The 26,636-nt window shown below is 49.2% G+C and overlaps 1 protein-coding gene across 1 annotated transcript in view; it reads right to left on the bottom strand.

The window, feature by feature from the left end:
• Positions 1-16,562: 16,562 nt before the first annotated feature.
• Positions 16,563-26,636, bottom strand: part of LOC126526316 (intraflagellar transport protein 56-like) — a 69,488-nt gene continuing 59,414 nt past the window's right edge. Inside the window, exons 14-16 of the mRNA XM_072284076.1 lie at positions 25,840-25,946; positions 20,506-20,639; positions 16,563-16,720 (exon numbers count right to left, since the gene is read on the bottom strand). Coding sequence (XP_072140177.1) covers positions 16,606-16,720; positions 20,506-20,639; positions 25,840-25,946 — 356 coding nt within the window. The 3' untranslated portion in view covers positions 16,563-16,605. The remainder of the gene's footprint in view (positions 16,721-20,505; positions 20,640-25,839; positions 25,947-26,636) is intronic.

The following is a 26,636-nucleotide window of genomic DNA, read 5'->3' as shown; positions in this document are numbered from 1 at the left end:
CCCGAGTGCAGCGTTCCAGGATTTGGATCTTGATAAGCTTCATGGCGTCCTGGGTGGAGAGGCCTGGCCTGAAGCCTATCATGTTGTGAGGGAAAAGGTCGTTGGACTCGATATACTCGGCAATTCTGTTATGGATGGCGTGCTCGGCCACCTTTCCTACACATGACGTCAGTGAGATTGGGCGGAGGTTGTCCAGGCTCGGCGGTTTACCGGGCTTTGGGATTAGTATGACCTTCGCCAACTTCCATTCTTCAGGTACAATTCCCTGCTCCCAAATCCGATTTATCTCATCTGTAAGAAACTCGATCGATGCGTCCTCTAGGTTTCTGAGAGCCTTGTTGTTAATGTGATCCGGGCCGGGTGCTGACCTACCATTGAGGTCGTGTAGGGCGCGGCGGATTTCACTGATTTTGAAAGGCTCGCCCAGCGCGGAGTTCGGCTTCCCTTTGTATACTGGGTATGCCGCCTCATCGGCCACAGTTTTGAGCGGCAGGTACTTCTTAGCCAAGATCTCCAGCATGTCCTTTTCCGAAGACGACTTCTTGGCTTCGTGGAGTGCTTTAGCGAGGACAGTTCTCTGGTTTGACTTGGTGCCGGAGTCGTCGAGCAAGTGTTTGAGAAGATTCCACTTCCCTCCCGTGCGCATCTGCCCGTCGATTGAATTGCAAATTTCGTCCCATTGCTGCCTAGACAGGGCTTGGCAGTGCTCGTCGATCTGCTTGTTGATCTCGGCTATCTTTTTTCTGAGCTTGCGATTCAAGCGTTGGCTTTTCCACCTCTCGAGAAGTGATTGCTTAGCCTCGAGAAGGTGTGCTAGCCTACTATCCATTTTGTCTGTCTGTAGATCCGTCTCTATGGTTTTGGTGGTGGAGCAGACATCTTGCCGAATTAGTGCGCACCACTGGACGAGACTCTCCGGCTTTTCTCCACGGGCGGCGCGGGCCTTGCGAACCTCACGGAATTTGTCCCAGTCAGGCACCGAGAATGCCTTCTTTCTTTTCTGCTCCACCTGTAAGCTGGTGACCGTGATGTAGTGATCACTACCGAGGTCTATGAGCAGATTCGACCACATGGCTGAGACAGCATTTTTAACAAAGGCGAGATCCGGGACAGAGTCCCTGGTCGAGGAGGTGCCCCGTCTGGTGGGAAAGGCTGGGTCCGTCAATAGAGAGAGTCCCGCATCTCCCGCCTCCTGCCACAAACTTCTACCCTTGACCGTGTCGTGCGTGTAGTTCCACGCGTGAAAGGGGGCGTTGAAATCGCCGGCCACAACCAGGGGAGAGTTTCCGGCGAGTTTCGTTGCCCTAGTGATGATGGTTTTGAAACGTTGTCTGTGATCGCTCGGGCTGCTATATACGTTAAGTATAAGAATGCTAGAGATATTCGATTGGCTTGGGATGACTTCTACTAGGGAGGTCTCCGTCTTGCTAGGCCGGACCCCTAGATCGTGTGCGACAAAAGTGAACTTGCTGCTGACTAATGTGCAGATTCCTCTGCCATCCCCACGGAGAGCAAGAGCTTTGTATCCCGGGAGTGAAACCTGATCAGTCATCGTTTCTTGCAATAATATAACATGTGGCTTTTCTTTGTGAGTGCGAACAAACTGCTGCAGGGTGCATTTTTATGGCGGAGTCCCCTGCAGTTCCACTGCCAAATCCTAAATTGGGTGTGTGGCGCCATCCTTGCTGTACAGAGCGCCTTCCGGCGTTGCTACTAGGGTCTCGAGGGAGGTGGTTCTATTAATCGGTCCGGGAATGTGCAGTGGTGGCGGCGTAGGTACCAACGCGCCATCCGTGAAGTAAACGGGACGTACGTGGGTTGACGTCCTGATGTCCATTTCCTGCACCTTGGACTCTATCTCTGGCATTCTGTTTTCTAAGCATTGAATTTTGACATTTTGCGCGCCTAACTTCTGATCCACGACCAAGAGTCGCTGATCCACTGCAGATAGTCGTTCGGTAATCTTCTTGATCTCGTAGCAGATTGAATTCAACATTTCTCTGACTTCGGACTTGGCTTTAGCCGGTACATTTTCGGGCATGCTGGGAACGGCCTTTCTTTTGGCTGGGTTGCCTGAGTGGCTCGCATCCACGACCATGGGAACATCTGCAGTTTGGGGAGAGGGGGTCCCCGAGGGGGATGAACTAGCGACTGGAACGGCGTGAGGTCCCCGAGGGGTTTGGGGAGAGGGGGTCGCCGAAGGGATTCCTGAGGGGGTTGAACTAGGGACTGGGACGTGGTGAGGTTGATTAGCCTTTCTGAGCTCTGCTATTTCGGCTCGCATTAACTCGATTATGCTGCGCATCTCGGCATTTTCTTTCCTAAGCTGAGCTATTTCAGACGAACCATGCTCTGGCGCCGCACCCCCAGTTACCTTTACGGCAGTTCTCCCTCCACTCCGCACTCTGTCTGCCCAAGTGGCACCTTGTTTCCCAGCACCGGCTGGCTCCTCGAATCGGACCCTGTTCTGTGGGCCCCGGGAGTGGCTTCCCGATCTGGAGCGGCCCCGGGACCTGGACCTGGAACGGCTCCTGGACCTGGACCGGGAACAGCTCCTGGACCTCGAGCGGCTTCTCGAGGGGGAGCGCCTGCTCGAAGGTCTAGCCGGTTCGCTGTCGGCGCTTGTCTGCGCTGGTGGCGGGTCTCGCTTCCTGGATTCCGCATTTCTTTCCCTTCTCCTCCGCCGAACGATGTACGGGAGTTGGAATCTTTGCTTGCAAATCTTGTCCGCTGTGGCGTGCGGGCCCCCGCAGAGGCTGCAAGTAGGCGAGCAGGTGTGGTTGTCGTCGGGGTTGTTGGCCCCACATTTCCTGCATAGCTTGTCCTCCGGCGCTGGGCAGACGTCGGCTCTGAGGCCTAGTCTACCACAGGCATAGCAGCAGTCGTGCTGCCTGAGGTACAGGGAGCACTTGAATAGCGCCGAGCCGTAGAATACGAAGTTGGGGACCTTGTAGCCGTCGAAAACGATGACTACCGTTTCGGTATTCTTGATTCGCTTGGCTCCCAGGGCTAGCGGATTTCTCTCGCTGAGAATGCTTCTGTCCAGGTCGGCCTGGCTCTCCGACACATCAATTTGACGTATGACACCCTTACACGTGGCGTGCGGCGCGGCTTCGTAAGTGCTGAGTTCGTACTGTTTGATGCCCAGGGTGATGCAATTCATTTTTAGATAAGCATCTGCGTTATCGCGAGACGCGGTGCTGAGGACGATAATATTTTGTGTTGCGTTGGGGCAGACGATGTCATGGCTAGCTTGCTCGGACGTGAGTCCTGCCGCGGCGGCGACGGCCCGGCCAAGCCGAGCGGAGCCCGTTTTCTGAACATCCAGACCACCCCTGGGGCGGGCGATAATCTTCCAGTGTTCCTTCGGGAGCTGAGGCATTCGCGACGACTTGATGATCTTGTGCTTTAGGCTAATGGGCTTTCTGCTGCCATGGAGACGCTCGCGGTGCCCCTGGCTGCTTGCCGCTTCACGGGTGCTGTCGCGACGAGAGACGCGCAGGGCGTTTTTCTTGACAGCGGCGGAGCGCCAGCCGTGCTCCTCACCAAATTCTTCCGGCGGAAGATCGTCTCCATCCATTACAACAACCATTCCCTCTGCCATGACGAGGCGGGACTAACCCTGCCCGGCGAGCGCTGGTTAGGCCTTGCCGTCAGACTGAGGGGAGCGTGGCGTCACGGAAGAGAAGCAGCTCGAAAAGCCAACGAAAAGGCCACCCACCGTAGAAAAGTTGGTATCTGTGGGTTCCTCTCTTCCTTATGCATCCGTTGGTGCAGAAATCATAGGGATTGAGATGAATTTCTCAACGAAAATATCGAGGAAAGCAGGAGCCGGTGTGGGCACGACCGTACTACTCGGCGTCTTCTTCTTCCTCCCATATTCAGGAGCGAGCTTTCCAGCAATTATATTTTTTCATATTCAGGAGATGAAAAAATATAATGGCTGGAAAGCTCGCTGCTGTTGAAAAATTTTTCGGCTACCCTCTAAACAAGATTCGCCAACATCAACATCGATGAAAACTGAATGCTGAATCCCTGAATATATATACATCAACTCATAATATTTTACCTTAAACTTTGTGATGTTATAGTAAAACATATGTGGACAGTGTTTTATATTTACTTCTCCTAATTTGAATTACTTGAAGCACGACATATGCACTGAGACGAAAATTGGCATAATAGCCTGAGCACACATGTAGGCTTCCCAAGACAGCTAGGCACGCGGCGCTCTCGCACGTCGGCTCTGCTCACGGTGCGCTTTGAAATTCACGTAAGTGGCAATAACCAGACTTGAGTTCCGCAAATATCGCAAAAATTATGGGCTGAAGCAGCGTGTCTTGTAAGTATTCGGTAGTTTCAACCAAATCATTGACTGTGATAGCAAGGTTTTCATCGGTGCATTTTAATGCGTAAACATTCGTAGGCAATCAACCAGAAAATGTGTCTGTCGGTCTGTCAGTTCATAACGCTAAATAGGATGTGCTCCATAAAGAAAAACAGAATGAATCCAAAGGAAGAACAATGGCGGTGGCGAGTTTCGAATCTTTCACCCCACGCTTTGAAGCAGAGTGTCTCACCCACTAGACTTGACACCATTTTTTTTATTTTTTTTTCAGAGCAGCAACGCAGGTGGAACTCAAATTCAGACTCAGACTTCCCGGCACTATCCATATCAAGCAATACCTCACTACACAGTGCACGCAGATCCAGAAGTAACTCCAAATCAACAGGCGATGAAGCAAACAATAGACCCCGGTCAAGATCACGGTCTGGATCCCGTACAGGCAACCCACAAAAGTGAGTCACGTATGCAGACGCTGCAGGGGGAAACGCACGAGCACAAAAACCCACAGAAACCGAACGAGATCTGCGAGCACAACTCCGAAATCAGCAAGCCCTCATTGACAAGCTCATACAAAGGTGCAAAGAACAAAACACCGCCAATCAAGCCTCAAAACCTCAAGGAAAACCAAACATCCCACCGCCCCTTACGGAAGAAAGAATAAAGGAAATTGTAACAATGGAGGTGCAGAAGCAGATACAGGAGGCCATGACCAATTTTGCAAAGGAAATAACACAACAGCTCCAGCAACACATCACCGCTCAGCTGGCCCCTATCCATGCTACCCTCCAAGACCTCAGCAACTTCATGTCCTATGCCAAGCAGAACCACGTAACGAAAGCCACAGTAGAAAAGCTGCTCAACAACACCGACACGGCTCGCAAGAAAGCACGTAAAGACCTCCACAATGCAGCCAGACCGGAATCCATGGCCCGGGCCGAAAACAACGATATCGGACAAGATGGCGAGTAATACGAAGAAGATATTACCCCAACTCCCAATGAAGCTCTGGCAATGGAACTGTCGCTCTATCCGAACCAAAAAAACAAACCTCCATGAACTGACCAAACTGGAACAACCAGATATCATCGCTATCCAAGAAACTTATCACACCAATCTGCACATACAGGGATATGATACACACACCGGATCTCAGAGAACAGCCATCCTGACGAAGAAAAATCTCACCACGCAAGGTCACACAATCCAGGGAACAACCGTGGAACACACACTAGTGGAAGTGCTACCTCAGAAGAAGACAAACCGAAGACTATACATACTATGCTTATATAGTCCACCCAGGGATCCATTATCCGACTTTGTAAACTTCATCACGCAAGCCAGAAGACTATCTAAAGGCCATAAACTCGTAATAATGGGGGATTTTAATGCCCACACACAGCATGGGGTTACCAGCACACGACCAAGAAAGGAGCGCGAGTGTACGATTCGGCGCAACAGAATCACCACACACCCTGGAATGATCCTAAACTAACGACTCGAATAGGCAACAGTGTGTCCAGGGACACAAATCCCGACCTCACCTTTAGAATAGGAATATCCAAGGCGTAATGGACCCTACTGGAAGAAAATCTCGGCAGCGACCACCACATCCTTCAGCTAGAAATCCTGCACCATAAGAAGCCGAGAAGAACCGTAATGGCAAGGCTGACGGACTGGAAGGCCTTCCGAGAACATGACATAGAAGCAAACATCAAAAATATTGAAGAGTGGCTCACCGAAGTGGTCAAGGCGGCGGAGAAGCATACTAAAGTCATCCAACTCACAGTGGACTCGCCGGCCGTAGACTCTCACCTCCTGCATCTTTGTGATGCCAGAAGAGGACTACTGAGGCGGTTGAAAAAGATGAAACTTAACCGCAAACTGCAGAAACGGATTGCTCACATAACAAAGCAAGCAGAAGAATACTGAGATCAACTGAGCAGTCAGAACTGGCATAAGCTGTGCGACCAACTTCAAGGCACACTCAGCACGAAGAAGACCTGGCATATACTGCGAGCCCTTCTAGCTACCACCAAAACCAAGACTCAGCAAAGACATGACCTCAAGAAAATCATTAACTCCCATCCAGGAACTGAGAAACAAATTCTGGAAGAAATCAAGCGTAAACTTGTCGGAGACAATGCCCCCAAGGTTACCGATCTCCAACCGTACAAAGGCGAACCGAATCTCACCCTCGACAGCCCTTTCACGCTTCCTGAACTCCATGCCGCCCTTGCCAAATTGACCCGTAACACATCACCAGGAAATGACAAGGTGACCAACAAGATCCTACGAAACCTTCCAGATAAGGCCCTAAATGGACTCCTCGACTACATGGATAACTGCTGGGAAAAAGGTAAGCTCCCGGCAGAATGGAAGCACGCAGACGTCATTATGATCCCAAAACACAACAAGCCACTACAAATCAGCAACCTACGGCCCATATCCCTTACTTCCTGCGCCGGAAAGCTTCTCGAACACATGGTTCACGATCGCCTCGCCACATGCCTCGAAGACTCAGGACTCATGCCTGACACAATGTTTGGCTTCCGACAGCACCTCTCCAGCACAAGATATACTACTACAGCTCAAGCAAGACCTCTTGGACTACCTAGAATGCCACAAAAAGTTCTCTATTTTAGCAATAGATGTTAAAGGAGCCTTCTATAATGTGAAGCATGAAGCAATCCTCCAAAATCTTCAAGACACAAACTGCGAAATCCGGACCTACCAATACGTACACGACTTTCTCAAAGATCGCACGGCTACGGTGGGTATCGGCAACATCCGAAGCGACAAGTTCAAAATGCCCAACCAAGGAACTCCACAAGGGTCAGTCATTTCGCCTTTGCTGTTCAATCTCGCCATGATTAAGCTCCCACAACGACTCGAAGAAATCGAAGATTTAAGCCATGCAATATACGCCGACGATATAACGTTATGAACAAAAGCGTCCACAACCGGCCAACAGCAAACTACCCTCCAAGAGGCAATCGATCAGATAAAACAGTACCTCTCAAGATGCGGGCTACACTGCGCCCCCGAAAAATCAGCGCTAGTTATACTCAAAGCAAGGACCCGGGGAAGACTACCAGCCTACGTTGCTCCAGATCCCAACGTCAGACTCAATGGAATCGATATCCCTCAAGTTGGCTCACTCCGCGTCCTTGGCCTCACAATACATAAAGACGGTTCTGGCACAGTTACACTTCCGAAGCTTCAGAGAACCGCAACACAAGTAACCCATCTCATTCGGCCTATAACCACCCAAAGAAGATGACTTAAAGAGCAAGAAACCATCCAAATAATCGAAGCACTCCTTATAAGCCGGATCAGATATGGCACCCCGTATCTACTCCTCAAGAAAGCTGAAATTGAAAAACTCAACATCATCACCAGAAAAGCAATCAAGAGCGCACTAGGACTACCCAGTACGACCTCAACCACGACACTCCTAAAGCTTGGCCTTCTTAATACCTGGGAAGAAATGAGCGAAGCGCATAGAGCCAGCCAGCTGGAACGCCTTAAGCTGACTCAAACAGGCAGAGCAGTACTTCGCAAACTCGCATACAGCGAAAACTTCATAGCAGACTCAGACGCGAAAGCCCGATTGCCGCCACTTCTTTTTGGCTCTATCTCAGTCACTCCAATACCTCGCAACATGCATGCAACATACCACAAAGACAGAAGACAAGCAAGAGTCAGAGCGCTGAGCAAGAAATACTCAAAGGACCCCAACACGAGATATGCAGATGCGGCAAAATACCCAGGTAGAAGAGCATACGCAATTACCGTGACCAACAACCAAGGGAAGGAGCTAATCGCTGCCACCATACCGGCCAGAAATCCAGAAACGGCGGAGGAAGTGGCCATCGTCCTCGGCATCGCCACATGCAAAGACACAGCAATCATATTGTGCGACTCGCAAACGGCATGTAGAAACCTACGAAAAGGCCGAATTTCTGCCGCAGCAGTGAAGATTCTGAAAGAAATAACAAGACGCCAAGAACTACCCGAAACCTACGTCGCATGGACCCCAGGCCATGAACACCTGGAAGGAAACTAAGCAGCACATGCTGTCGCCCGAGAGCATACCAGCCGCGGTTTCCTGCCGCACGGTCTCCGGAAAGCGACAAGGGTGGAGGACGTTCCCATCAACTACGCCGCAATATTGCAACATTACCGACTGGAAAGAAGACAATATCCTCTACCACATCCAAAATTAAGCAAGGAAGAAGCCGTCGCCCTCCGCAGACTACAAATGAATACTTATGTCCATGGAATTATCATGCACCGAATGCACCCCACCGAATTCTCATGCCTATGCCGATATTGTGAGGTACCAGACACCCTCCAACACATGGTGTTGGTGTGCCCACACCGCGAGAACAACAATCAAGATGATGCCCCAGAAGCGCTACAAGCGATCGAAGAAACGTGGGAGGCAATGTTAAAGGCACAGAGCCTGGAAGATCAGCGAAGTCTGGTGGACCGGGCCCGGGCTGCGGCATTAGCCAACGGCTTTCTGGACTAAGAGAGCCGCCCACCTAGGGCGAAGAAAGAACACTTTCTCGCTGTTTCACACAATAAACGTTCATTCCTCTTCCTCCTCCTTCCAGAGCTAAACACGTACGCTTGCTGGAGGTGAACATACCTAGACCATATGAACGTGTTGTAGTGGCGGTACCCAGCAAATGTCTGAGGACAGCTTCTGTGAAAGCATTGTTGAAAATTTTGGTGGTGGTGGAATAAAAGCCATTTCTAAGACCGCATGTAGAACCAAGTTGTAGCATTGTAGACAACTAGAAAATTCAGACTTGACGAAAATCTATCACCAAACACGGTACATGCCCGATGCATTTCGGTAGTCGCTCGATGCGCCTTCTGTTGGGGCGTTCCTTCACTGCCTGTAATGCCACCAATATTTAAGGGCTCATAAGCTTTTCGTCACCAACACTTACACATAAGTAGTCAATGAGTTGATAGGGATGATAAGGAGTGATAAGGGGCTATATAGGTCACATCACCGTTGATAATGGTTAGACGCGGATGCATAAGGTTTTAATAGCAATAGGGTCCTAGATTGAACGTACAAATTCTGATAAGAGCTAATAAGAGTAGGATCAAGTTCCATACGGTTGATGATGACATATACAGATTGTATCGTTTTCTATACGTTCATAACAACCTATGAGAGTTTATAAGGGTCAGATTGAGTTCGATAATGTTGATAACAACCGATAAGGGTTGATAAGGGTCGGGTCTTTCCGATAAGGTTGATAACGACCGAGAAGGGTTGATAAGTGTTTATACTGGTCCGATCAAGTTTGAAAAAATGAATAATGCCACCAGCCTTCATGAAATGAGCGAGTGGCACAATACTTACGCATACTTAAACCCCAGTAGACTTTCTGTGTGATTTTTCTTTTTTTGTTTCGTCGCCCTTTACGCGGTCCTTAACTATCCCTAACTTCTTTGTTAGCCTCCAAGTTTTTGGCTTATATGCGAGCACCGGTAGTATGCTATAATTGTACATTTTTCTTTGCAGTGGCAAGCTCTCAATCAGGATTTCGTAACGTCTGCTGTTTGCACATCCAACGCCTTTTTGTCATTTGTCAATTTCCTGCGCGTGAACAGATATTTGCTGTCTTCTACACAATAATATATAGAGCAGTAAATATTTTGCCTAAAATTACATGAAACATGATGATTGATGGCCTGTTCAATGCCTGTGGCACAGAAAAGACGAAAAAGAGAGAGCTCAATGTCTTCACAAAGAATCCGCAAGCGTCACATTCAGACAAAGAAAGTTTTTTTTTTCCTGTTTAGCTCGTGAACTATAAGGAACTCCTTGTTTTATCAACAGTTTATTTGGGAGATAGTATTATTGCCTTCTAATAAAACGTCCAAGTTCTCACCTACGACCCCGTTTCAGACCACTTGAGTCATTTCTAATTTTGATACCTTGCCTTTACAAGTCCCTAATAAAAAAGTCTGTCTTTAACTATCAATGGCTGACAAAGTGAACTAAATGGTTTATGTATTTTTGACGATGACTTGAGGACGCATACTTGTATGTACCCGTGGCTACGATTAATTAGAATTACGGCGACAGGCCGCCAATGGAACCTGACCCTTGCAACGTTCAATACCCGAACCCTCTCGAGTGAGGCAAGCTTAGCAGGACTCTTCGAAGAACTATCAGACATTGTTTGGCATATTATCGGCCTTATTGAGATTAGACGACCAGGTGAGGCTTACACATTGCTGAATAACGGCCATGTCCTCTGCCATAGAGGTCTCCCGGATAAGGAGCAATACGGGGTAGGATTCCTAATCCATAAAGATAGCGGGCAAAATTGACGAATTCTACAGCATCAACGAGAGAGTAGCAGTAGTCGTAATCAAACTCAATAAAAGGTATAGATTGAAGATAGTACAAACCTACGCTCCAACGTCCAGTCACGACGATGAGGAAGTAGATCAGTTTTATGAAGATGTTGAATTAGCGATGAGAAAAGTGCAAACGCGGAATACAGTATTAATGGGGGAATTCAATGCAAAAGTGCGGAAAAAGCAGGCGCGTCAACAGGCAATTGGCAACTATGGTGTCGATTCTAGAAACGCTAGATGGGAGATGCTGGTAGAATTCGCAGAGAGGAATAAGCTGAAAATATTGAATGAACACTTTTTTCAAGAAACGTAGCAACAGAAAATGGACTTGGGAAAGCCCGAATGGTGAAACAAGAAATGAAATTGATTTCATACTTTCTGCCGATCCCAGCATAGTGCAGGATGTTCAAGTAATAGGTAGGGTAAAATGTAGTGATCATAGGTTAGTGAGGGCCAGGATCCACCTCAATTTAAACAGAGAAAGAGTAAAATTGATCAAGAAAAAGAACAGGTCAACTTAGACGCAGTAAGGGTAAAAGCAGACAAATTTAGGCTGGTACTTGCAAACAAATATGCAGCCTTAGAACAGAGAGATGATGATGATGACATAGAGGTAATGAATGAAACCGTAACGAGGCTGGCTTCAGAGGCAGCAATTGAAGTGGGAGGCAAGGCACCAAGGCAAGCAGTAGGCAAGCTCTCCCAAGTATCAAAGGACCTAATAAAGAAATGACAAAGAATGAAGGTGTCCAACTCAAGAGGTAATGTAGAATTCGCGGAACTGTCAAAACTGATCAACAAGGTGAAAATAAGTGATATTCGAACTATAACGAGAGGAAGACTGAAGAAGCCGTAATAAATGGACGCAGCCTCAAATCAGTGAGAAGGAAACTTGGCATAGGACAAGCCAAGATGCATGCACTAAAAGATAAGCAGGGTAATATCATCAGCAATCTCGATGATATAGTAAAAGCAGCGGAAGAATACTATACTGACCTTTACAGTACCCAGACGACTCAGGAGCGCTCAATTCAAAACAATAATGAACAGTATACGGAAACTCCTCCTATAACTAGAGATGAGGTCAGAAAGGCCTTGCAAGGCATGAAACGGGGAAACGTGGCAGGAGAGGATGGAATAACAGTCGATTTAATCATAGATGGAGAAAACATAATGCTCGTAAAACTGGCCGCTCTCTATACGAAGTGTCTATCGACTGCAAGGGTCCCAGAAAACTGGAAGAATGCAAAGATTATACTAACCCACAAAAAGGGCGACGTTAAAGAAGTAAAAAATTATAGGCCCATTAGCTTACTCCCAGCATTATATATAATATTTACCAAAATAATCTCCAATAGTATAAGGACAACACTGGAATTTAGTCAACCAAGGGAGCAGGCTAGCTTCAGGAAAGGTTACTCTACAATGGATTATATCCATGTCATTAACCAGGTTACTGAGAAATCCGCAGAGTACAATAGACCTCTCTATATAGCTTTCATAGATAACGAAAAAGCATTTGATTCAGTAGAGATACGAGCAGTCATAGAGGCATTGCATAATCAAGGAGTACAGAACGCTTACGTAAATACGCTAAAAAATATCTACGGAGATTCCACAGCCAACTTAATTCTACACAAGAAAGGCAGGAAGATACCTATAAAGAAAGGGGTCAGACAAGGAGACACAATCTCTCCAATACTATTCACTGCGTGCTTAGAAGTATTCAAGCTATTAAACTGGGAAGGCTTAGGAGTAAAGATCAACGACGAATACCTCAACAACCTTCGGTTTGCCGATGACATCGTTCTATTCAGCAACAATGCAGACGAGTTACAATAAATGATTGAGGACCTTGATAGGGAGAGTGTAAGAGTGGGACTGAAGGTTAATATGCAGAAGACAAAGATAATAATAAATAACCTGGCAAGGGGTGCAAGAGTTCAAGATCGCAAGTCAGCCTCTAGAGTCTGTGGAGGAGTACGTTTACCTAAGTCAACTAATCGCAGGGAACCCGGACCATGAGAAGGAAATTCACAAAAGGAAAAAAATGGTTTGGATCGCATACGGCAGACATCGTGAGCTCCTGAATGGGAGCTTACCGTTATCATTGAAAAGGAAAGTTTATAATCAGTGCATTTTACCGGTGCTGACATACGGCGCAGAGACTGGAGGCTGACAAACAAGCTTGAGAACAAATTAAGGACCGCGCAAAGAGCGATGGAACGAGGAATTCTAGGCATAACTTCTAGAAAGAGAGAAGTTTGGATCAGAGAGCAAATGGGCATAGACGATATTCTAATAGACATTAAGGGGGAAAATGGTGCTGGGCAGGTCATGTAATGCGCAGACTAGATAACCGTTGGACCATTAGGGCAACAAAATGGGTACCAAGAGAAGGGAAGCGTAGTAGAAGACGGCAGAAGACTAGATGGAGTGACGAAATTAGGAAATTTGCGGGTGCTATTTGGAATTGGTTGACGCAGGACAGGGGTAATTGGAGATCGGAGGAAGAGGCCTTCGTCCTGCAGTGGACATAAATAGGCCGATGATGACGGCGTCCCGTTAAACTTACAGTGAATATTATTATAACCGCCAGAACAGCAGTGCACATTGCCAACAATATGTCGTGACTGGTAAATAATTATGAAGAAAAAGGAACAGCAAGAAAAAACCCTGTGGCTTGCTCCAAGATGAAAGCAGCCGCGGAATATTGCCTGCGGCAACAAGCACCGGACGCGTAGGACTACGATGGTGACGTCACCGTCGAAGCGAGCAGTACTTGAGCATAGAGAAACAAGTTCAACAAAAGCGGACACACCCAAAGAGCCCAACAGGCTAATCGACGGCAGTGCACCAAGCGGCTGATGCGAACAACTGAACCATGCTTCCGGTTTCGGTTTTGGGCGCGCGCAGCTTCAACGCTCGCTAGTGCGCGTCAAGCCGGCTGGGCTGATCGGAGTGGCATTTGTTTTCGCTCCTACTTCTGAACTTCGCGTTAACCTGGTGAAGAATAGTGCTTTTTATTTACCGAAATAAATACCATTTCGATCGAGCTTTACAAGTATTCGCCGACGCTGTCCTTTGTGCAACGTACAATTTCGTAAAGTAAATGCAAGAAGCTTTGTGAAATGAGGAAATGTTCATACTGCACTATAAAAATGCTCGTTCTGCTTTTTTGTGCGTCCTTCTATTGCTGTGGCCCCACGTAAACAGCAGTTCTCGTACGAATCTTCGCCGGAAAGCATCAGCTGAATCAAGCATATTACAACCATCTGTCACTTTGGTATCTAAACCATATAAGAAAACTGCATGTAGAGGGGAAACGTGAGCGATGAATGAGTGGCATTACAAACAAAGTGAATTCGTTTTTACAAACATAGTGTGGCAAATCCCTGACGCATACAAAACAATAGCATATATAAAATATGACAAGGACATCTGATATCCAAAAATTTGCCCATTCCAGCGCCCTACAAGGCACAAATACAAGGGCGACTGAGCGTTTTCGACCGGACATGGCCTCAGCTGATGCGATTGTACAGGCAACTAAACCTTTAATAGTACCACGCGATCTTGGACTGGTCTAGGGTCCCTCGATGTAGAGCGCGGCACCCTAGACTGGCCAGCCGGTCAGCGCCTTCTAACAGCGCGAAGCGGCGAGATCAGCAATAGTATCGCGTGCGCACAAAGTTCACTGAAATCGCAAGTTTCATCTGATAGGCTCTTCTCACAGGCATGACACCACCCTTGCCATGATTAACTCAGTGGAATCTTTCTTATTTACCGGAGACAGCAAGTGCGCATGATCCCGGACGTGTCGTTTTTATAACACATGCCACTGCAGCATACATGCACCGTAAGATAAAGATCAAAGCTCGCAAAAATCATATACAGTTATATTACGTCGTTGTACGTTTTGTTCATTATTTTCCTCTGCATTTGCACTAGAAGAGCACACTCAAAAAAAAAGGAAAGCCAAAGGCCGCAAGCCAGGCGCACACGCTCCTGAAATCTCCCATAAGCCGGGAAGCTAGCGCAGAATTGATCGGGCCATGGTCTGTGTCGTGCCGCAGCAAGATCCTAGCAGACGGAACTTGCGCTTCGTGTGAATTTGGTGCGCATGTGTTACTCTTCCTGGGGCCGAATCTTATAACGGTTCGGAAGGGAACCAGTTCACTTGGCCTCATCTGATTGGTCAAAAGTTTGCTTGCGTCAGAGGCCGTCAGAGACAGCGTGGCGGCACGGCAAATTACGATCGCGTAACGCATCTGTCAATCATTTCCAAAGATGGAAATGATTTGGCTAAGAGCGGAACCGGCGAAGGGTAGTCCACTTTGGGTTCCGTTGCTGTGACGTGGTTGTTCGCTTGCGACCCTGGCCGCACGCTCCGCTCGCGCGGCCCCAGAGACACGCGGACGTCGCCCGCGCGTGCGTTGGTTGCTTCGGAGGCTATTACTTGCCTTTGTCGTCTGCTTGGCGTTGCTCTTTCAGTGTCGACCACGGCTGGAAGTGCGATGCGCGTTCGAAGAGATGGCGGATAATTATTTGCACCACCCCTACCAGCTTTCTAAGTAGACCTTGCAGGCTACGCTATGAGCTGGAGGAGACTTGGGTGCAAGCGTAACAGTGGTGATTCCACGCAGAGGACGGAATGGCGCGCCGCGGTTCATCGCCACCGGCCTGCAGCTCCCAGAGGTCGGTCGGCAGCGAAGCATTCATCGGAATCGCCTAGATCTCTGCTGCCGACACTGTCCACGAAGCTGCTCTCGCAACTACTGTGTTGGCCGGTAGAAGGGCTGGATCAGCTTTCCCGTGACCTCCGCTTCACATCCAATACCAAGGAGATATCTGCATGGTGACATCCGATTCCCAGTGCTATCGCCAGTGTGAATAGCTCGCAGATCGCCGCTCAGCAATCAGAAGGGTTCAACCTAGGCTGGTCGAGCACTTCCTTCGTTAGGCTGGTAAAATTATAGTCAGGACGGGAAGGTATTGTGGAGATCTCTTATTTGGCTGCCCTTTTTTCTCTAGTTCGGGAGTGCCATATTTTGTTCAATTTCACGGCACAGAGCGCACCATCAGCACCACACTCTTCGATTTTACTTCGCGCAGGCAATGCAGGGCCCGTATATCGTAATGTTCGATTTCGGATTCCATTGCTTCTATCACGCGACGCGCCGTGAGGCAGATCGCATGAATAGCGGCAGCGCGGTGGCGAGTGAGTCGTGTCCGAGCCGATGGCAAAGGACGAAGAAAGAAGGAAAATTGAAATAGTCGGCTGGTAATTAAAGGTGACCCTAAGAACCAGTTCACTGTTTTGTTGCGCTCGCTACTTAAGGTGACCCTGAAACGATTTTGACGATTTTGTATAAACGTACTCAGTCGTTAGAGTAGGTCCTTCTGATGATTAATTGACGCATCTAAGTGCTCCGCGCAAAGCGTGTAATTTATTATTAGGTTTTAAACATGTACATCGCTGCCGATCACAGCACACTGCTCGGCGGAATTTTCAGCCGCCCCTACCAATATGACGTGTATCACCCAACTGACGTCAGTAGGGTTAGCTATCCGATTGGCTGCCCAGGGCGCGTCATCGATAATTTTTCCACCTTTATGGTGAACAAATGAGGGGGAATCCGGTTAGATTTCGGCCACTTGGCGTTGTTTAACATCCACCCAAATCATGGTACACGAGTGCTTTTACATTCCACCCCTACTGCAATGCGGCAACCTGCGACCTCAATCAGTAGGATTGCAACGTCAAAGCTGTTGCGATACCGCGGCTGGCGCTGTCCAGAGGAACGCCACAAGAGTCCGAAAGAGTTTATTCTTTGCTTACTTAGTACACGCGTGCCGGGCAGTCAAGAAAGCGCTATCTTCTTCTCCTTGCACCATCCACGTATCACCTTGCTGATGGACTCGGCCTGGGAGTGACTCTCGGTCTTGAGCATCTCCACGATCTCTCGCAGGCAATCCCTGCGTTCGTGAATGGACCGCTGGCCATATACCTGCTTGAAGACTTCTGTTGACACACAGTAACATCGAGAATTTGCACTCACTACAATTTAGGTCGGGATTCTCGTTCCAATCAAAATGTCGACTAGGCTGTCGTTAAAGCTTTTTCACATTGTAGAAATTTGCGATAGTATCGTGTCAAGATTGTAAAATCAATATCAGATCGAGCAACGAACACTACTAATTTTGGCACTAAATACATGGGTTATTGTACCTTCATATGCGACGGCTAAGTATAGCATGCATCCTCACATTTCTGCTAAGAGGTGTTTCGTAAGAAAATTTCACATTTCTCACTGGAACATCTCGTTCCCGTTTTAGTCAGTGGGGTACAACAGCTCCTTCGCCCAGCATCACAAGGCAAAGCCGCGAAAAAGTCATATTAGCCCTGCGACACTTCCTTGCCATGACGCCAATTTGTTTAAAATGACACTTATGCGTGCTGATTCTCGGTGTTACCTCTGCTCTTTTATATGTTTCGCCCAAGTCGATGTATATTCCTTGAAGTTATAATAAAGTAAATTAGCGATTCGAACATGCTATGTCAATCGGCAGGTAACTTTTGGTTATGCCAGCGGAAACTAAGTTAAAGAACAAGTTTGTAAGAAGATAAGAAGATGCACTTCTTGTCAGCATTTTTATCGCGTTGGGTACCTTCATTTTAGGTCACTTGAGCATGTATGGTACGACATCAATAGAAACACGTCGTGGTGCATCAAAAACTAAAAGCGAAAACAGCTGCAATTCATAGGGAATGGGCACCTTATGAATGGTGTTCACAGCCTCAGAATGTGAGAGGGAGCTCAAATACGAGTACACTGTGGTGAAGTTAAAAGAGACGCAAGGTCTGAGAGTAATATTGCAGTGTGGAGAGGAACGTCAAGTGCGTCCCATTCCCCACTCTACAGGGTGGCAACTCAACAATGGCAGAGTAGATCCTGATAAGAATACAGTTGTGATGTGTATGCCCTAGCTTCGTCCCTCTACACCTTGGGAAGTGGTTCCCTCACAAATGCCACCAGTTCAAAGAGAATTCCCAGCTCTTAAGCAACAATATATTCGTTGACGTGAACTCGACGCCAGCGGGTCGAGTCAAAAATCCATCTGGCCACTCTGCAGTGTGTATGAGCACCTCGCCAAGCGGGTTGGATCAGTTAACCCACCTCTTACAGGCAGGTTGACCGAACTCGTCTCGAGGCTGACTTGTTGCAGTCGGTTGGTGTCTACATTCACCCGACGATAAATTTCAAGCCGACAAACAGACTAGACCCAACTTTATCGCGTTCATGTATGCGTAACTAGTTATCGCGGCGCTGTCACGCAGGACACGCATGAACAGACAAAATGAGTAGAATTCACAAAGCCCCGGAAACAATCTTGTCGTTTGAAAATGCATTGGCGTAGCAACAATTCTGGCGTCCTGTCCCAAGCACCTCCTTTTCGCTCCCTGTGTACAAGTGTATACCACCTTGAAGATTCACCAGGGAAGGGCAAATAGCCTTAATTAATCCCTTCACTGACATGTCCATCACTTGCATCTACAGAAAAAAGGCACCTACATTTCGGTGAACAGTTCCACAAGAGGGCTTTCAATAAATGGGAAGAGTATAAACTGAATAGAAGACATGAATGGTACGTAGATAAATTACTGCCTCTTGACTAAAGTTGCACCTTCGGGCTGCGTCCGCGGAGGCTTTCTCTTGTGCCGCTAAAGAACCAGATTGATCTCTCGAAGATATTTACTGCCCCAGCACTGCTTTACAGGAAGCCGCTAATGGTAGTTTTTGATAGACTTCGGCAGGACAACTATGAATCAAACCAGGTAGTTATCTCTTTTTGCCATGGTCAACTCGTAACGCGTGGACTCTTCCAATGATAAAGGAGAAGGTGCGCGTAAAAATATTCCAGGAGACGCTTCGTTTGAATTTAGGACCTCGAATGATTTTATAAAAGTTGCCAAAAATTAGCAACGTTTAAAAAAAATGAAGCTCGAAGTACCACAGTACCAAAACTAAATATCGCAGGTCGGTAAATTGTATCTTCTAGAGCACTTATAGTGTACGAATATAATAAACGACCTTATGCTTCACGTGAGATTGTTACCCTGATTAAGATGGTTCAGAAAAATGAGTAGTATGTTACTGAGCATTAGATAGCATACAATTTTTCCCCTCTTCAGATATCTCATCAAGCACGATTAACACTATGGCGATACTGCTTCGCGTTCCTTTGTAGTAGGGTTATAAAATTACCATTCTCTTTTTTTTTAATTCTGAAATCTCACTAGTTTCATAAAATATTTTTGTGTATGAGCTAAAAGATAAATATGGTTCCTATACATTTGCTGGATTCTTACTTTTTTACGCAAGAAACCTCACTAAATTCAATGCAGTTCAAGCCGAGAAAAATATTTCTCGGTTTCCATGTGTTTTACGAGCCCCTGAGATAAACGTTCCTATTAAAGACAGGCCTAACGCTTTCCATTATACCCGACATATAGGGCAAGTTCGAATTCTGGCCAGAATTGGAGAAGTCCACATAGGTAGCTTAAGCCTTCGAATTGATTCCTCGTTTTCTCTTGAACTTTCAAGAAAACTAAATCAACAGTCACTCAATCAATCAATAAGCTACACAGCTTCCAGCCCAGGTAATGAAATGCATCTGTAACCATCTGGAAGATGCAGGGGAAGATCATGATGATAATGAGGGTGGTGCTTATTAGCATCCTACTTGAAACGGGTCGGGCTCATAGTCCCCCAGCTTGCTTCATTTATTCCGTTTTGACTACTTCCATCTTTATGTAGCATTTTGCTTGCCTGATCTCGATCTTAGCTTTCGTATTTAATACCTCGCTATACTGTACCAATACCTACACTTGTAACGACTCCGGTTTCATCACTCTCTTCCTTGGTTTTCTTCTACCGATGCTCTAATCGTCTCCCACTTATCACGGCATATGAGCAATTAATCCCTCCACCTGCTTTCAATCTCAACGCTTCTGGAAGGAGGGCACTCTCTGGAAATCTATCTAGGCGAATTTCTCGGCATTTTGTCACAATGTGCAGAATCGTTCCCGGGCTTTTTCGTTTCAGCACATACATGCTTCATTCTGTGGCGCGAATTTGCCCGGGCACGTTTTGTCCTCAGGCAGCCAGCCCGGACCTCAAATAGCAAGGCACTGCCTGTAGCGTTATCGCACAATTTGCTCCTGATTTGTTTCTTGCCATTTTTTCCAAATCCCCATGATTCTTTATCCAAGACATCACTGCGACGCGACCCTACCTCGCTTTCACAAGAAAAGGTAAGAAAAGCACATATCATAGCTTTATTTTACGACTTCGCATGTGCATGAAGGGCACATAGAAATTGTGCCTAGGTATTTTTTTGTTCTTTTTTTTTTGTGCGCAGAAGGTCATCCGATCAAGCCTGCAAGCCTTCTGCTTCGACGCCATCCCGCTTGGTCAGCCAAAATTGGAATGAGGCTTAAGATGTAAGCTGTCCGCTTAGTCGTGCACTGTGCCGTCTACGACGGGCATTGGGATTAGAGAAGACAGTTGCCCTGGTTGGTGCTTACGCTATTGCTCTAGACATTGTCAACTAGCATCATGCAGACTTCGGACGGCAACGGTAAGCGCACCACACCGAACAACGTTGTGTCCTTTGTGCTTCTTCATGTCATCCGACACAATTATGATTTTTTGCACTATTCCACAATGTCTCGAGCAATGAAATACAGCCATACTCACGGCTCGTCCCTCCCGGCAATCACCCTCTGGAAGGTGCCCACGCAGGCTCCCCTCTTGCCCTCCCAGTATTCCGGGTTGGCGTCCATCTTTTCCAGCAGGTCGAAACCTTGCGCAGCGTACAGGAAGTGGCCCATCTGAGACAACGAACCACGGTGCTCAAGTACAGTCGTTATTTGCTTTTATTTATTTCGTTATTTATTGCTCATTTGTTTATTAGGGGAAACAGCGTCGAGTGACACTCTTGTTTCTTGCGCAGCACTACCGTTGGCCCTCAAGAGACGACCGGGGAAGAAATTCAAAATAAATCAGAAAAAAATATTAAAAATAGTACAGTACAAAATTTATGGGACGACGACGATGAAAGTACGAGCGCGTTCGCGCGGTTACGCCGAGGGACGCCGATGAGCCAACTGTGGAAGAAGACTTTGATGAAAGCGCGAGCAGTGGTACGGGCGTGTTCGCGCGCTTACGACGAGGGACGCCGATGAGCCAGCTGTGGAACAACAGGACGACAAACGTGCGAGCAGTGGTACGGGCGTGTTGGCGCGCTTACGACGAGGGACGCCGATGAGCCAGCTGTGGAACAACAGGACGACAAACGTGCGAGCAGTGGTACGGGCGTGTTGGCGCGCTTACGACGAGGGACGCCGATGAGCCAGCTGTGGAACAACAGGACTACAAACGTGCGAGCAGTGGTACGGGCGTGTTCGCGCGCTTACGACGAGGGACGCCGATGAGCCAGCTTTGGAACAAGAGGACTACAAACGTGCGAGCAGTGGTACGGGAGTGTTCGCGCGCTTACGACGAGGGACGCTGATGAGCCAGCTGTGGAACAACAGGACGACAAACGTGCGAGCAGTGGTACGGGCATGCTGGCGCGCTTACGTCGAGGGACGCCGATGAGCCAGCTGTGGAACAACAGGACGACAAACGTGCGAGCAGTGGTACGGGCGTGCTGGCGCGCTTACTTCGAGGGACGCCGATGAGCTAGCTGTGGAACAACAGGACGACAAACGTGCGAGCAGTGGTACGGGCGTGTTCGCGCGCTTACGACGAGGGACGCCGATGAGCCAGCTTTGGAACAAGAGGACGACAAACGTGCGAGCAGTGGTACGGGCGTGTTGGCGCGCTTACGACGAGGGACGCTGATGAGCCAGCTGTGGAACAACAGGACGACAAACGTGCGAGCAGTGGTACGGGCGTGCTGGCGCGCTTACGACGAGGGACGCCGATGAGCCAGCTGTGGAACAACAGGACGACAAACGTGCGAGCAGTGGTACGGGAGTGCTGGCGCGCTTACGACGAGGGACGCCGATGAGCCAGCTGTGGAACAACAGGACGACAAACGTGCGAGCAGTGGTACGGGCGTGCTGGCGTGCTTACGATGAGGGACGCCGATGAGCCGGCTGTGGAACAACAGGACGACAAACGTGCGAGCAGTGGTACGGGCGTGCTGGCGCGTTTACGACGAGGGACGCTGATGAGCCAGCTGTGGAACAACAGGACGACAAACGTGCGAGCAGTGGTACGGGCGTGCTGGCGCGCTTACGACGAGGGACGCCGATGAGCCAGCTGTGGAACAACAGGACGACAAACGTGCGAGCAGTGGTACGGGCGTGTTCGCGCGCTTACGACGAGGGACGTCGATGAGCCAGCTGTGGAACAACAGGACGACAAACGTGCGAGCAGTGGTACGGGCGTGTTCGCGCGCTTACGACGAGGGACGCCAATGAGCCAGCTGTGGAACAACAGGATGACAAACGTGCGAGCAGTGGTACGGGCGTGTTGGCGCGCTTACGACGAGGGACGCCGATGAGCCAGCTGTGGAACAACAGGACGACAAACGTGCGAGCAGTGGTACGGGCGTGTTCGCGCGCTTAGGACGAGGGACGCCGATGAGCCAGCTTTGGAACAACAGGACGACAAACGTGCGAGCAGTGGTACGGGCGTGTTGGCGCGCTTACGACGAGGGACGCCGATGAGCCAGCTGTGGAACAACAGGACGACAAACGTGCGAGCAGTGGTACGGGTGTGTTCGCGCGCTTACGACGAGGGACGCCAATGAGCCAGCTGTGGAACAACAGGACGACAAACGTGCGAGCAGTGGTACGGGCGTGTTCGCGCGCTTACGTCGAGGGACGCCGATGAGCCAGCTTTGGAACAAGAGGACGACAAACGTGCGAGCACTGGTACGGGCGTGTTCGCGCGCTTACGACGACGGACGCCGATGAGCCAGCTTTGGAACAAGAGGACGACAAACGTGCGAGCAGTGGTACGGGCGTGTTCGCGCGCTTACGACGAGGGACGCCGATGAGCCAGCTTTGGAACAAGAGGACGACAAACGTGTGAGCAGTGGTACGGGCGTGTTCGCGCGCTTAGGACGAGGGATGCCGATGAGCCAGCTTTGGAACAAGAGGGCGACAAACGTGCGAGCAGTGGTACGGGCGTGTTCGCGCGCTTACGACGAGGGACGCCGATGAGCCAGCTGTGGAACAAGAGGACGACAAACGTGCGAGCAGTGGTACGGGCGTGTTCGCGTGGTTACACCGAAGGACGCCGATGAGCCAGCTGCTCAACAAGACGACGAAGAAAGCGCGAGCAATGGCACGAGCGCGTTCGCGCGGTTACACCGAGAGACGCCGATGAGCCAACTGTGGAACAAGAGGACGACAAACGTGTGAGCAGTGGCACGGGCGTGTTCGCGTGGTTACACCGAAGGACGCCGATGAGCCAGCTGCGCAAGAAGACGACGACGAAAGTGCGAGCAATGGCACGAGAGCGTTCGCGCGGTTACACCGAAAGAAGCCGGTGAGCCAACTGTGGAACAAGAGGACGACAAACGTGTGAGCAGTGGCATGGGCGTGTTCGCGTGGTTACACCGAAGGACGCCGATGAGCCAGCTGCGCAAGAAGACGACGACGAAAGCGCGAGCAATGGCACGAGCGCGTTCACGCGGTTGCGCCGAGAGACGCCGATGAGCCAGCTGTGGAACAAGAGGACGACAAACGTGCGAGCAGTGGCACGGGCGTGTTCGCGTGGTTACATCGAAGGACGCCGATGAGCCAGCTGCGCAAGAAGACGACGACGAAAGCGCGAGCAATGGCACGAGCGCGTTCGCGCGGTTACACCGAGAGATGCCGATGAGCCAACTGTGGAACAAGAGGACGACAAACGTGTGAGCAGTGGCACGGGCGTGTTCGCGTGGTTACACCGAAGGACGCCGATGAGCAAGCTGCGCAAGAAGACGATGACGAAAGCGCGAGCAATGGCACGAGCGCGTTCGCGCGGTTACACCGAGAGACGCCGATGAGCCAGCTGTGGAACAAGAGGACGACAAACGTGCGAGCAGTGGCACGAGCGTGTTCGCGTGGTTACACCGTAGGACGCCGATGAGCCAGCTGCTTAAGAAGAGGACGACGAAAGCGTGAGCAATGGCACGAGCGCGTCGCGCGGTTACGCCGATAGACGCCAATGAGCCAACTGTGGAACAAGAGGACGACAAACGTGGCGAGCAGTGGTACGGGCGTGTTCGCTCGGTTACACCGAGGGACGCTGATGACCTTATACAGTAAGTTGTGCAGGCGGCAATTTTAATCTACCTTTCAATGAACTTATGTTTGCAGTATGCATCACAAGATGACTAAATACACAACTTTTTAACGTACAGTTTGTGAGGCCTTCCAGCAGGAGTCACAAATTTTGCTTGCTGCTGTATCAGTTTATTTCTTCAAGGGTAGATACAGCAAGACAGCGTGAATGCACACAAGAGTACAACACGACAATGATTCGTTTGTTTAGCTCCTGTCTTCAGCGAAATTTGAATAAAAACTGCACAAAAAACTGGCCACCGTGCCCGCTTTGCAGCCGTCATCACGGGCGAAGGCTCTCTCCCCCTTGCTATCAGCCTACTAACCCCACACGCTGAAGAAGCTGAAGAAGTGGCCATACCGCTAGCCACACCAGACCTAACATGCCATACCGTCGCCTCTGACTCCCGCTCCGCCATTATCAACTATATCAACGGCCGTATTTCACACCAAGCCGTGCGCATCTTGCAACAAGCACCCCGCTCAACCGACCATCAGGTTACACTCGTCTGGTTCTCAGCTCATGCAGGCACCGTCCACCCGCGCCTCCCCAACTTCAACGAGGTTACCCACTCCCTGCTCCAGGTATAGTTAACCGCGCGGGAGACGGGGAGGCTGCCCCCGCCGGTAGGGATCGCCTGACACGCTACAACGATATTGTGAAGTCTTTCTGCTTAGAGCGTAGAACCTTCCCCGGCCCACACAACAAACTATCCCGAGCGCAGGCTACAACTTTCTGCATGCTACAAACCAATACTTACCCCTCGTTACAACGTTACAAGATCTACCAAGACATTTAGCCCTATACCACGTGCCATATCTGCTATACACAGCCAGCCACACTTCCACACATGATATGGGACTGTACACAACAATACCCCGACACTAACCCAACGACCCTCTGTCGTCGAGATGGCACGATGCCCTGCGTAGCTCCAACCTGGACGACCAACTCTGAGTGACCCAGCAAGCCTGCGAGGCGGCGAAGAGGCAACACATCGACGTCCCCACGTGGGAAGCCTAGGCCCAGCCACCACCTCTGGCTGGTTTCAATAAAGTTTATTCTGTCAGTCCAAAAAACTGGCATTGCATTTTGTTCTCCGTACGAATAAACTCAGCTCACAATAATAGTTGCATTGCCACTGTAGACGCAGGTATTGCTAGATCCTTCTATTTTGGAAAGTCTCAATATAATGACGACTATAATCACGCCAGTACAAGTGTTTGATTCGTAATCTTCAGGTAGCTGGAGGAAACGACATCTTGCATTACCTCTTGCGTATTTTGTCACGTAAAGGTTTTATGTGCGCTATTCGTACCCATCCGCAACTTGACCGCCTGCACAGAACCCACAAAAATAAAAGGTTTTCCACCAAATCTGGGATTAAAATTCATAAGCCGGAGGCAGCATACAGATCGGACCTGGACGCGCTAAACCACTGTGCCACTGCGGTTTGCGATTTGTGGGGGTGGGGGGGGGTTACGCCTCACAGAAGCTCTGACAGTGGTGGTGTCTACGCGCATGTTTGAAGACCGCGACACGAAAACTTAGAGCATGAACATTGCGTTGGGCGCGTAGCAGAGTTGTTCTCAATAAGGTGGCGTCGTACGTTGCGAGCACCTGGTGCTGTCGCAATGAATAACTTCAAAAAAAATTTTAGAATGCTTGGTGATTTCTTTGTTTTTTTGCATTGTTCAGACGTTGATAAATGCTTAGCACAGCACAACATACAGACGCTGTCCTCACTTTGTAGCAGTCATTGGCCAGCAGTTGGAGCAGACTGAAGGACTCGCTCGAGGTGTCCATGCTCTGGTAGAGTTCCCACGCCTGCTGGGGCTTGCCGTTCATGATGTCTGCGAGAGAGCATGATAGCAGTGAAGGAAAGGTGTTGCTACGTCGCGCACTCTGCGTCAGTTTTCATGGCGTGCTCGCGAATGTGCAGTAGGAGTCATGCGCCATACAGGCGCGAGGACCTGTGGGTACAGTTCGCTGCGCTGGGAGCCGGTACACAGTGCACTGGAAACTTCCCCTACAGCACGTACGTAGACATAGGGACCAAAAGAACGACGAAGAAAAGCGCGTTCTTTCGGTCCCTCTGTCTATGCACGCGCTGTAGGTGAAGTTTGCAAAGGAATACCGACAAGCCCATGCCCAAACTTTGACACGAAGGTCGTACACTGACATAGTCTCTGCAGCACACAAATGCTGCAACAGATTATTGCGCACGAATAGAAGTCGTTATCAGGCGGGGGGAACGTCGTAATCCAAAAAGAGTTCATGAGGTCGACCGAAGGAAAGTCGAAGTTATGCGGCGCCCGCTTCCGGACTGTCTCGGCAATACGAACACCTCAATGAGGACAACGGGGAAGTTTTTAGGTCCAGCTGCTATACCTCTACAGATAAGTCTAGAAAGTATAAGTGGTCTAATTACTCTCCGAGCTTATTTATAATTGGCTGCAGTTTGTTTTAAGAATGCGGTGAACTTTATACTATGTTTGGGAGACGCTTTTTTAATGCGTCAACATTCTTTAGAGAGCTCCCCA

This window comes from Dermacentor andersoni, chromosome 8, assembly GCF_023375885.2.
Source record: "Dermacentor andersoni chromosome 8, qqDerAnde1_hic_scaffold, whole genome shotgun sequence".
Lineage (NCBI taxonomy): Eukaryota > Metazoa > Arthropoda > Arachnida > Ixodida > Ixodidae > Dermacentor > Dermacentor andersoni.
This window is presented reverse-complemented; position numbering and strand designations above follow the sequence as displayed.